This window comes from Tiliqua scincoides, chromosome 1 (assembly GCF_035046505.1).
Source record: "Tiliqua scincoides isolate rTilSci1 chromosome 1, rTilSci1.hap2, whole genome shotgun sequence".
Classification (NCBI taxonomy): domain Eukaryota; kingdom Metazoa; phylum Chordata; class Lepidosauria; order Squamata; family Scincidae; genus Tiliqua; species Tiliqua scincoides.
Window position 1 is genome coordinate 178919050 of NC_089821.1, and position 13676 is coordinate 178932725.

A 13676-nucleotide genomic window follows, 5' to 3' on the forward strand; every position below is an offset into this window, starting at 1 on the left:
CCCAAGAGTAATCACAAACATGCTTTACAGCATGTTCATCACACTACCAGGCCGGTGCAGGGGCCTTGTGCCGACCGAGTGTGTCTTCTAGATTGTGCTCTGAAATGTTTAGATGTAAAAATATGTATGCAGCCAACACTTACTTGCAACCTCATGTGTCACAAGCACCAGAAAGCCAACCAGATTTCCCATAACTTCCCACAATATTTAGATGTCAACCTATCCTTGTTGCATCATGCATGAATCCTGTTTATCCATCAAGCATTATGTAGCCTGCCTACCTTCTTCGGTTTTTCCGTGTCCACTCAGTGGATTTCCAGGCCCAGACTGATACTCAGCAGTAACAGAGACTTCATATCTTGTATCTGGTTCCAGATTCTGTAGCGTTGTTGCTCTTTCATTTGCTGGGACGGTTACTTGTTTTTTCTCTCCACCAATAACTGGTCGATATGCAACTCTATACCTGAGAACATTCCCTGGAGCTGATGACCATCCAACCTTGAAACTGTCTGTTGTTTCATCAGTTATTCTTAAGTTTCGTGGTGCTCCCCTGACTATTAAAAAAAAAAAATCAGAAATGCCAGCTATTCGATTTTGCCACTTCATTACCTAGTAAAACTTTATTAAGACTTTTACAAAAAAATTGGATATACAAGTTGAGCCTTTTTATCTGCAGATTTTCCATCCACAGACAGGTTTTTCATCTCAACACAGGTTGAGATTTTCCATCTCAACACAGGTTGCCAGACCCTCACTGAGTCAGACTTGGCCCAACCTGAGCCCTCCTCAGTGCTGGAGGCATTCTGAAGCCCACAGAAGCCGTGCATATCCGCCCACAGTGGCCTTGGAATGCCTCCTACAGGTAAAAAAAAAAGTCACTTCCAGTTTTTCATCAAAATCGGAAGTTACTCTTTATGCCTTTAAAAACATCACTTCCAATTTTGATGAAAAACCGGAAGTTACTTTTATTGTCTTTTGGAGGCATTCTGAAGACCATAGAACCTGCAGGCGGACGCACGCAGCCTCTACAGGCTTCAGAACAGCTTCAGTTGCATTTGTAGCTCTCAAAACCGCAGATTTCATTATCTGCAGTTTGGGGGGTCCAGGAACTGATGCCTCGCAGATACAGAGGCACTGTGCTTGCACATACTAGAAATAGTTCATTGACAATTATTTGATATGTTATCTCCAGTGTTTAAAATCAGAGCTGCCAAAAAAAACTCTATAGAAATGGGAAAAATTAGAGAGAATACATGCACAGTATATGACTTATATGACTTGATAGTGCAATTAAAATTTAAATCAGGCAATAAGATGATGTAAAATGTTTCAGATTGAAGCATGCATTACTGCTAAATAATATTAAGAAAAATGGGATTTCTCTTGTAATTTAATATTTATGTAAAATGCTGAAAAAATATGAAGTTTATTTTCAAATGCAGAAGACTTACATCCTGCCAATTCAAGAATAGAAAGTTGACTTAGGAGTATTTCTAAACTAGAAGAAGCAGGGAAGTAGTCCCAAGAGGCTCAAATAAGTGAAGTTTTTAATGTAACTTATTAGACTTGAGAAGATATGGTACAATCCCATACTTCTCAATTACAAATTATCAATCACTTGAAGTGATCATTTGTATGTAAATTACATGGAGAAAATCTTTTATTTCAGATGAACACTATCCTTCAAAGGAAATCCAGGCTTTATAAACTGGTGCTGCAGTTCTCACTCTTGCCCAGAAGGCAATGAAGATGTTACTCGCATTTTCTCATTTACTAAAATTGACCATCATTGATTTGGATTCTTCATCTGCAGTTCTTTCCAGATAGCTCTTATCCATACTTATTTTAAGACTTGATTCATATGTAACCATGATGATGTGGTTGCCACCCATCCTAGAACTCTTTTTTTCTGGCAGCTCATTATATGAATTATTATTAATATTTATGTACCACTTATCAGTTCACAAAGTGGTTTACACAGCAAAATATATCAGTGAATGCTTCTCTTCCCCAAAGGGCTCACAATCTAGAAAAAGATGCAAAACAGACACCAGTAACAGCTATGGAGGTAGATACCATGCTGGGTGAAGAGGGACAGTTGCTTTCCCCCTGCTAAATATAAAAGGAAACCACTTTAAACGGTACCTCTTTTCCCAGTCAGAAGGGAACTACACATCACCATGGATGACACACATATCAAGCTACTGTTTTCAGGAAGAAGGAAGAGCAGTAGAAACCATACCTTCTAAAGTTGTTTCTTCCCCATTCAAGGGAGGGCCATCCCCAGCTTCATACTCCGCAATCACACTGACAGCATATGTAGTTTTAGGCAGTAAGTTAGTAAGAACTGTGTTAGTAGTTGGAGCTGGTACAGAAACAATGAATTCCTCTCCACCAACCGCCTGTTTATATTTAACAAAATAAGACAAAACATCAGCTCCTGCTGGAGACCAGCTAGCTCTGAAGCTGTTAGAAGTCACTTCTGAAAACTCCAGATTCCTTGCAGGTAAGTAAGCTGTTGAAAATAAAAATCTAGTGAGCAAAAGATTGTCTTAAATTTCAAAAATGTGTAGAAAAATGGCAGGCTTCTGTATACATGGTAATGTCTTGCTTTATAAGTCAAAGTCTAGATGGAAGCATCTACCTGAACAATCTTAAAACTTATGACAAAAGAGCATAAAAGACTATCCAATTTATTTCAGTATAAGCTTTCATGGGCTACAGTCCACTTTTTCAGATGCATGATGAAATCCCCAGTAAGCAGATGCTAAAAGACTTCCTGTTGTTTTGCAGCAATGGACTAAAATGGCTACCCCTCTGGACAAAGATCAGAAATTCCAGCTGTTTCCACCGTTCTGGCTGTCCATGAAAAAAGTGCTGATTCTGTCCATTTTGAAAACTGAACTTGGACTGCCAAGTTTAGAACATCCTCACATACGTTTCATGAATATAGAACAATAACTATTTTATATCCTCACTTATGCAACCCTATCATAACTGGGAAACCAGGGACCCCAACCCTGTGCTGCCCCAGTGCCCAGAGGAAAAGTGCCACCAAAATGGTCACTGCTGTATCCTGTGGGCCCAGGGCAGCTGCTTTACTGCTTGTAAAGCTCCAGTGGCTCCAATGGGTCTTCTAGGAGTTGTGCCAGTTATTTTGCTAGTGTATGGCCTCCAGGCTTAGGGGGAGGGGGCATAGGATACAGCCTCAGAGTCTGCCATTGTCTCTCCCCCTCTCCTGGGCCCAATTGTCCCTCCGGCCTACACTCCCCTGACCCAGTTCTTCCCTCCCACCTCCCGGAAAAGCTGCTCTGCAAGCCAGCTGAGAATCTTATTGTCAGTTGCTCCAACAGCAGATCCTCCTGGCGCTGACGACCAGTGCTGACTGGCACTGGCCTCCGTTTCAATCCAGCATGCTTACCACAGCTGCAGAAATGCTTTATAGCACTTTTGGGACAGCAGCTGGGGCAGTGCAGCAGTCACCAGTACCGGCCCAGCACTGAATCAGGCCATAAAACTACTACAATGTTTGTTTGTTACACAGGAGAGGCCCCAGAAAGGAAAACAGTGAAGATGACTTGGAGCCAATCCTGTGCTTGTCTACTCAGAAGTAAGTCCCATTATCGTCAGTGGGGCTTACTCTCAGGAAAGTATGCAGTCTTAAAGAATAATCACAAGCTCTCTCTTTTTTCATCGTTGTTACAAGTGTATTGATAAGATAGTATGAATCCTCCAAAAACTACACAATTAGACTATTAATTATTAGTGAGGAAAGGCACTGTCTTTAAAAATATTAAGTAGTCAAATTATGCATCATGTCTCAGAGTGGTCAAGATCTGGAGAACATTTCCCATGAATTGCACAGGTACTACACAAACAAAATAGCTACCCCAAATCAATGCACTGGAGATCAGTGAAAAAATCTGCACTGATTGAAATATGGAATTCAGTCAATAAGCATACTCATCCCAAATATGGAATTAAGAAACAGTGCCTTTGCTTTTTTTTTTTTTTAATAAACCAAAAATGGTAACATTATAAGGAAAGGAGGGAGGGAGAGACAAGACATTAGTGTAAAAACAAAGATTCCCATATTCTGTGAGAATGACAGGGTCACACTAATGAATATAAGTTATAGCCCAGATGGTTTTAGACGTTAATGTTCCCATATTTCAAAGGATGCTACAGACTGAAATATCACAATTAACTTGGAATGGTTTTTCACCTTTCGGTTTTTATAAAAGACAGTTTCTTCACTCTTTTACCATGAATGTTGACATTCTACCAGTAGTATTCTACCAGTTGTAGTATCATCTAGCTGGAAACATTTAGGCAACATGTAGGGAATTTTTCCCATGCATGGCAAGAACTACTTACATTTTCTCTTAATCTCTTGTTCAATTCGTAGACAGACAGACTGTGTAAGCTCAAATGATATTCTTTGAAAAGCATCAAAATCCTCCACTGTGTAGACATGTGTTTCTGCAGGTGGTGTAGCAATTGCTTCCAACTCTGACCGTACTGCATCTTTAACACCAACTGCAAATATTTCTACATCTGAGTTCCTCAGTTTTATGGCAGGATCCTTAAAGGCATCTGATGATTTTCCATCAGTAATAAGAATCATAACCCGTGGGATATTTGGTCTTGCACCTCTGCTTGTAACAAAGACTTTCTCCCTTACATAGGTCATTGCTTTGCCTGTGTTTGTAGATCCACCTCTGTAGGGAAATGTGTTAATAGCTTGAATTATATCTTCAATTCTGTTGAATCTGTTCAAAGAAAACTCTGTATAAGGATCCCTGCTGTACTGGACAAGACTTATTTGGACGTTTTCAGGTCCAATCTCAAAGCTTTTAACCAGCACTTCCAAAAAAGCTCGTACTTTAACAAAATTGGCGATACCAATACTGTAGGAGCCATCAACCAAAAGCACAATATCAGCTTTTACATCCACACCTAGTGAGCATTCTGAAAGGAGAAACAATAAAAATAAGGCTTAGTATGTATACAGCACTTCAGAGTATGCAAAGATCATAATTATGATTCCAAGATTGTGAGAGCAGAAAGACAGTAACTTGTCTATTGGCAGAGTTAAGATTTAAACCAGAGATGTCCTGCTTCATAGCTCAGTCGCAGGCAGCCCTATCCTACGTGGGCCTTACACCACCAGAATTAGCATCCTGGCAGCCTAAAGTCCTTTACAGCTGTTGCAAAACACACCAAGCCATTCAGAGCAGATGGACCACCTCCACAAGCAATGAGCAGCAGCAATGACCCACCAATGGATTCTCCACATTTCTCAGCACCAGTAAATCAGCAAGGAGTGGACTGGAGGTGGGGAGGGGGAGGAACAGGGCAGGAAGGGGGAGGAACAGGGAGAAGATGGGGTGGAACAGGGGCAGAACTAGGGCTGGAAGGTGACGGTGGCAATGCCGCTGTCCTATCCCTTGCCAGGCCTCAATCTGCCTTCCTGGGACTTGTATCAGCAAAACTGCTGTGCAAGTTCAAGTAGTCCTGTTCCAGTGCCAGAGGTAAAGGAACAAATGTTCCCAAGCCCAGCAGCTATTAGACATCTCAATGAATGCTTTTAGTTCTTTTAAAAGAAGAAATACTTTTTTTTGTCTCTCCTGAATCAAACTATATAACTTACTAATGTGACCCTTTTGCGCACATGATAGAAAAGGAGGAATACTCATATGCTTTCACCATGCAGGTGATACATGTGTCATTTCTATTTATTTAACTTTTCACACTACAATTTTGGTTTTGTACAATTCAAAAATCAATATGCAATAATTTCACCAGCCAAAGACTTACCCACTTGAACTTTTACTGGCTGTGTTTTTTCCATTAAAGTCACTGGGTCACTGGCAGTCAGTCCTTTCATTGCATACACATTAATTTGGTATTCTGTATCTGCAGAAAGCTCTTTTATATTAAATGCAGTAGTCTGAGGTCCTACACTCAATGAATATTGTTTGGTACCAGCTGTCATTGGAATGACGTCAACTTTGTAGCCAGTGATTGCACTAGGAGATTTAGCCCAAGTGATTCGAATAGCTCTTGATGTGATTTGAGTCGCTACAAGGTTAGATGGAGGATCAATAGCTGAAAAATTAAAAAGCAAAACATATAAACGATTGTGCTATTAGTTGATTAAGTGCAACACTTTATTCAGTTAGTTGATTTATAAATCTGTCAAATGGTTATATTTGCATACTAATGAAACCATAGTTGTGAAGGGAAAAAAGCATTTTTTCATTTTTAGAGATTCATTTCCCTAAATGATACACAATGGGCACCATCTTAGAAAAGCAAATTATAATACAAATGTATACAGAGATGAGGCTGGTTATGAAACTTTCAAAAGGTTTCTCACCTTCTTCTCCACTGACCAGTTCACCCAACTGTTCATCAACGCCTGTGCACACCTGCGATACTATTTCGTTCTGTATATCCACAATGCCATCAAAGTTAGCCACATTAAAAACATGCTTCAGTGAGGGTTGAGATGCAATTAACTTCAGCTCTTTGGCATCTGCTGCTTTAATTCCTAAAAAGCAAACAATATGAGAGAACATTGTTCAGTGATCCAAGGAACCACAGATACCGGATAGTTCTGTGCCTGTGGGTCTTTCTATGTCTATTGGAGCCGACGATCAGAAGTTTTCAATGAGCCCCAACAAATTCTAGGATAGAGAGGGAGTTGGAGAAAGGCATGCCTGGCTTAGTTTGACCCCTACCATGTGCCTTCCTACATAACTACAAGAGGTTTCTGAAATAAGTATCTCAAACTACCACTCAACTCTGAGAGAATACTTCACCTTCTTCCCAATTCTTCTACTCTTCCTAGTAATTGTGAGGGGCTTTGTTCATCATACCAATTAAAGGTGGGTGCTTCCTTGTGTCAAATGTGGAGACAGGATAGCTAGGAATGGTGTGTCTCCCCCCAAAACACACACACACACACACACACGGGCATGCTGTGCATAGCATGTTGCATTCTCATTACGGATTTCCATGGCGGATGGGAGGGAGGTGTAGGTACTTAAGTGCAACTATAAATAAATAAATCATCTTGCCTTTATTCACCAAAGAAGGCATTTTAATACTGTTTACAATGAGTTAGAGAGGTGATTTAAAATATTATACTGTTGGCTATAAAGATCTTTTTTAAGATATTAAGAAGGAAACCCCAACAAAGACATTTTGCTTATGCACTTCTATTACACAACACTGTAACATTTTTGCACAGTTTATCATCATTGGCTATCTGCCCAAATGTTGAAAACGTACTAAAAAAGGAAATCTAACCACCAATAACTTACATTAGGTGAAATGTTAGATTTCTGTAGCAGTTAAGAGGCAGGTTCAAGTTTTTCATTACTATCCCACGTATGACTATTATTTCATAAACATACCCAAAGAAAAAACCTCAACTCCTATGTCACGAAGCTCTCTTGCAGGAATTTCCACTTCATCTTGAGACTTTCCATCCGTAATGACAATTGCCACTTTGGGAAAGCCTTTCCTTGCTCCAGAGGACTCAGTGAACGTATTCTTAATCAGATAATCTATAGCTTCACCTAAAATGTACAAAACGGATTGTCATTTCTTATCCTGGTTTATTCACGTTTAGAGCAAATTCCAAAACCAATTCTAAAACCAATGAAGGCAGCCACCAACAAAAATGATATGCACCTGATGCTTTTTCTGTTGTTATCAAATAGCCAAAAGAACATACCTGTCATTGTATTGCCTCCTTTGTATGGTATTCCTTTTATTGCCTCAGTGAGATCCCTCTTTGTGAAATACTGATTTAAGTTGAACTCAGTTCTAGTATCAGAACTGTACTGGACAACGCCAACTCTTGTCTTTTCTTCTCCAATTTCAAAAGCTGATACAAGCGTCACAATGAAGTCCAGTATATATTTAAAGTTATTTCTCCCCACACTCCAAGAGCCATCCACAAGAAAAACTAAATCTGTAACAGCGCTGAGGGAACATCCTGCAATATAAATTTTACAAAGTTACAGTAGCAGAGCAGAGGTATGTAATGACCATGTATGTACACACACATAAATTATATATTTATATACATTACAGTCAGCCTGTATCTTACATGAAGCTTATGTTAAAAGAGTCAGCGCCTAAAGTCAAAATAGCATATACAGTAGCCCCTCCTCAGGGTCTAAATCTGCATTGGGAGGGACCACAGAGGAGCTTGCATATGCGACTGGACGTCTTCGGAGGCGTGGGGAGATCACTAAACAGGAAGTGCCTGCCGGAAGGCTCTGGCAGTCTAAACCAGCATGGAGAGGTCACATGCGACCTCCCCATGCCTCAGGTCTGATCACGGATTTCATGATCTGCAGTTTTCAGCACTCACAGGGGTTCTAGAAATGGAACACCATGGAATCCCCATGGATGCCAAGGGCAAACCTGTACTCACAATTACTTGAAAATTCCTTACAGCCAGAAAAAATACACTCTTAAAAACTACAAGATGCAGACAGGAACGGAGACTGATTGAAGGAACAGCAGCTTCATTCTCCAACCTCATGCTCACTCTGGGATATCTTTTAGTAAGTAGACTGGGAGACGGAATTGCTTGCACTATTTCAATTACTGTAGATACTCACTATAGCAATAGTAAAATTGCTATAGTAAATTTCTAAAATTTCACATATAGTGAAATTTCTGCCAAGTAATCAAGCTCCAATTCTCACTTCGCCTTATTTCCGGGTCAATCAGAGGGCAGAGTCCTTCAACTCTGAACAGTCTAGTTTCTCAAGGGGCAGGCAGGCACCAAGATTCTCAAGCAGCAGGCAGGCAAGGCAGAGATGGTTTCTTCGGCAACTGGGAATCCAGCCAAAGTTAACCTTTTAATCTGCTGCAGCCTGGTTCTGCTTGGCAAATGCTTGCAAAGTAGGTCTGTTTTTGAGACACCAGGATGGGACCCTCCTTCCCAGGCTACAATTCAGTGCACCATGACTTCAGAATAACACCCATGGAAAGCAGTGGGTCCACTTCTGAGTAAAAAGGGCTGCAAATATCTCATCTCTCTGCTGTGAATTGAATTGCACACTCTTAGTTATGTGTTATATGTTGTATGTAGAGCTTCTGGCTTAACACGCCAGACACCTTAAAGGTGGATTTGATTCATGGTTCAACCTTTTTCACTGGCATATCCCTTGGCAGCCCATTTCCATAAATTGTACCCTTCCTATTAGCAAAATGTTTGTAATTAATAATATAAGCCCTCATCTTCCCCATATGAAAGCTTAGACTTCATGTATTTATCAAAGCGTTTTCTCTTTTCATCTGTTTGAAGAGCAGAAGACTCTGCCTTTGCACTGTTTTGCACCAGAAGTGTGCTGAGAAATTCTGAGTGATTGATCACTTTCCATATTATGTTTCAGCTTTTTTACTGTGCTGGTTTTCAATCACTGGTGCATACATGAATTGATGACCAAAAACTAGCTATCCCTAGTCACAATCAACTAGTTACCCTCCTTCCTGCCTTGCTGGCCCTGCAAAGCATTCTGGAGCATGACCTGCCTTTTTCTGCCATTATTCCATTCTTTTTCAAGCACCCCTAAAGATCCTGTTGAGTGTCCCTGGGAGTATATGAACACCAGATTGGAAACCACTGTTTTACTGGTATGTTGTTTATAGTGCACTTACTCTGATAGTGTTTACAAAAAGGTGGTGAAGACCAGAATTTAAAAAAGAATAAAAAGGTATGATCTTTTACGATGTTTTTAATAAATTAGAGACGACAGTTCTTGGGTTGCAATTGGTGGTAGGTTATTTTTCAGGATCTGGCCTCGGGTAAAATCAGACAAAACTATAGTCAGACACCATCCTAAGTTTAACTCCCGACTTATCCGAGGGTCATAGAAAATTCCATGATTGTTGGCTCAAACCCTGCCCTAGACTTATCTGTGGGGTCAACTTATGGGCGAATGTCTGCGGTATTTTTGTCTCTGCTTTGTTTGCTGAGCACAGATAATTGAATGTATGCAAGTAAAGTTCACATCACATGCAGGCCGACTCCACACATACTCATATACATATGGGATCAGTATCAGAGTTGGCAGTGCTCAATGGCCCAGGGCCCTCAGAAGGATCTACTGCCAGTCTCTGACACCACCTCAATGAAACACTGGTAAGAAGGGAGGGAGATGCTCTATTATCATCATAATAACCCTTAATAGCAACATAACTTACTTAGCAACTGAACCTCATCAACGACGTTTTCATCTGTTGTTACTAAGCCACCTGTTTGAACTGGAGCAACAGAAAGCATAATATTAACCAAAAAAATCAGAAGTAAACCATATTAGAATCTAAGATTGAATTTCATATGACTGCAATATCATCTATAGTGGGGCAAAAGTAACGATGGAAAATCATTCTGCAAACAGGCCCAACTCACACTGGATTCTTCCAAGTCTGGTTAGTCACTCCCCTCCCTTCCCCCCCCCCCCGAGTTTTCTTCCCAGAATTCACCCCCAGAATTCTACCCAAAGACATGCTGTGGAGAAAGTAGCCTTGTAAAACTATAGCCAGGATGCAATGGCCCCATTCATGCAATAAGCTCTTTGCAAGTACTGTAAACTATTTCTTACACAGAAAACTGGGGAAACAGCACAATTTTTGAACGAGCATAATAGGAAGAGAAAACTTTTGGTGAATGCTAAGTTCAGACAATGAAGCTATTTCCTGAGAACTGCAGGCACCATAATGTTTCTTATTTTTTCACCCCACCATTAGAACATGACTTCATCTCCACCAGCACCATGAAAATATACACACCCATAGCCAAAACCCAGATTCCTACACTTCAAATTTGCAACATATATTTGGTGCCGTCACTGTGACTATCCCCAGCCCCCGTCAAATCTAGATTTATCATGTGAACTTACTTGTAAGTTGACCAGAGACAGGTATACTCTCTTCAGTCTCATCATATGAACTTATTGATACAAGGTATCTTGTATCAGGTGTGAGGTCTCTTACTATAGTTTGGGTAGTGCTAGGTGCTAGGGTAAATTCTCTAACAGGTCCATCTGCAATTCAATATACAGAAGAAAATTTCATACAACCGAATTTCTCAATGTTATTAACATTCACAATTAAAAGCAGTTGAAAATGCTATTTGCCTATATACTCTAAAAAAAACCCTGAAAACATCATAATTAACTACTTTCTTAAAATAGTTATTAGCATGGCCACAGCAGATAAACCGTGAGAACCATTTAATGACTGAGCTAGTCTGAGGCCACTGTGTGGCCATACAGGCAAACCTATCACGGCCCCCTGTTATGGCTCATGATCACTGACCCACTTGCTCTAATGTTACAAAGAGATCAGAAAGCCTAACATTAGACAACTAAGGCCTCAATCCTAACCCATTTTCGAGCACTGACATAAGGACAATGCCACTCCAAGATAAGGGAACAAACATTCCCTTACTTTGAGGAGGCCTCCGTAAGTGCCATCCAACTGCAAGATGCCACACATGTCCCATTGGCACAGCTATGCCAGTGCTGGAAAGTGGGTTAGGATTGCGCCCTAAGAGTCCAATCCTATCCAGTGTTCTAGAAGCAGCACAGCTGCAATGCAGCCCCAAGATAAGGAAACAAGTGTTCCATTACCTTGAGGATGCCTCCATGACTGCCCCACCACCACAGGATGCCGCACATGGACTGTATTAGCACAGCTGCATTGGTGCTGGAAAGCTGGAAAGAACTGGGCCCTAAGTGTTAAGGGAGACTGAGGCAATTAACCCCTGCTAATTGGGTAAGAGGCACTTTTTCAAGTGGGTGCTCCTCTTTTTAGCAGGGGGAGAGTAACTGGCCCACCTCACCCCAGCACTGTCTGTTCTAGTGGCTGTCTGCTGGTATTCATTTGCATCTTTTTAGATTGTGAGCCCTTTTGGGACAGGAAGCGATTTAGTTATGTGATTTTTCTCTGTAAACCGCTTTGTGAACTTTTAGTTGAAAAGCGGTATATAAATACTGTTGATTGATTGATTGATTGATTGATTGATTGATTGATTGAATCTTTATAGTTCATGATTACAGAGGTATTGCTTACAGATGACGGCCTGCTAAATAACCACTCTTTGATTCCAATGGTGGGCGAGATCTGGAGCAGGGCTACATCTTCAAGGGTCAGCCCAGTCAGGAAATGGCCAAGAGTACTAAAGTCTTTGGGGCCCCAGAAGCCAAACAGCAGCAGTATACAAGTCACTCAAGGAAGTGATTTCTACATTTGCTGCTTTTTCTAACGCTCCCAAACCACAAATAGGCTTCTTTAGATGCATTATGAGGAAACCCATTCGCCAGAGTGGGCAATGAGAGATGACAACAGGGTGTTCAATATCTGTTGAAACCTTTCTTTTCCGGTTGCCTGGACATGCCACTAAGGCATGGAGGGAGGCACATAAAAAGACATAGAGGAACACCACTCTTGTCAGTGCCCCATTTAACGCCCTACTGTTCCTTCTTCCAGCCCTGTGCTGGGCTTACCTGGGGCCACCTGTGCCAGCAGGAAGGCTCTGGCCTTCTCACCAACACCCCTGGCCTTTGCGCTACTGGAAAGTGCTTTTTGGCACTTTGGCAACGGTATGTGCCAGCGGAAATTGTGCTCTAGCCTTGCAGCCCAATGACAGTATTGGGTTTTGAATATAACACATAGTAACCATGCAATCCTATGCATACCTATTCAGAAGTAACTTCAATGGATTTGAATAGGAATTACTCCCATGTAAATGCGTATAGGATTGCAACCAAAGGCAATCGCAACACAACTAATAAATGCCAACAACATCTGTTATCATTCTAAATTTGGACATTCAACAAAAAACAAAATCAGTTAAAAGAAAGCAAATTTTTTTCAGAACAATAAAATTTACCATCTTCAGGAGCCACTGTTATCCTGTAACCTTCTATGGCATCAGGTGGCCTCTTCCATGACATTTGAACAGTATGCTCATCTATAATTTTAAAATTCAAGTCTGACGGTGGATTAACTGCAAAAGATTTATACCAAGCAACAGTGTGTTTAAAAGTTGAAAAAATAAATATTTTAATTTTAAAAATATGTTAAGCAAAGCTTGCTAAGACATGTCTTTGCATAAATTTGCTTCCAACACATATGAAGATATGTTGTTGGCAAAGGGAGGATACAAGCTGATGAAATACGACAAAACACATCAAAGAGAATACACATTACAGGACAGCACAGAACGTTTGTTTCTTGAATTGCCAAGTCATTCAAGAATGGCCAGCAAAATCAAGCACAATAGAAAACACATTGGGATACATGTATAATGAGTTCACAGATAATAACCACATATGCAAACATTTCACATAACAATTAAAAGAATGTTTTTAACATGCTGGGTGCAGTTCTCAAAAGCATGCCAAATCACAACCTGCTTACAACACCATGAGACTGTTCGACAGTAACACAATACATCTTTCAATGAGACATCAAAGGATTTATAAATCTTTTAAAGATGGTCTCTGCCCATTCATATTTTAAGGATTTTTTTTATACTTGGCAGAGAAAGAGAAATACTTTATGTATTTTGAGAATGCAGTAAAACTTTGAGTGCTTCAGCATTCAAATCATATTATGCCTGTATATCGCCATATATT

The 13676-nt window shown here is 40.4% G+C and overlaps 1 protein-coding gene across 1 annotated transcript in view; it reads right to left on the reverse strand.

Moving 5' to 3' along the window:
- The window catches only part of COL12A1 (collagen type XII alpha 1 chain), a 155495-nt gene that overhangs the window by 109756 nt on the left and 32063 nt on the right, over positions 1 to 13676 (reverse strand). The window contains exons 4-13 of the mRNA XM_066612440.1: positions 12929 to 13045; positions 10935 to 11078; positions 10237 to 10296; positions 7748 to 8011; positions 7425 to 7589; positions 6383 to 6556; positions 5821 to 6111; positions 4378 to 4971; positions 2243 to 2515; positions 282 to 554 (exon numbers count right to left, since the gene is read on the reverse strand). Of these exons, the coding sequence (XP_066468537.1) occupies positions 282 to 554; positions 2243 to 2515; positions 4378 to 4971; positions 5821 to 6111; positions 6383 to 6556; positions 7425 to 7589; positions 7748 to 8011; positions 10237 to 10296; positions 10935 to 11078; positions 12929 to 13045 (2355 nt within the window). The remainder of the gene's footprint in view (positions 1 to 281; positions 555 to 2242; positions 2516 to 4377; positions 4972 to 5820; positions 6112 to 6382; positions 6557 to 7424; positions 7590 to 7747; positions 8012 to 10236; positions 10297 to 10934; positions 11079 to 12928; positions 13046 to 13676) is intronic.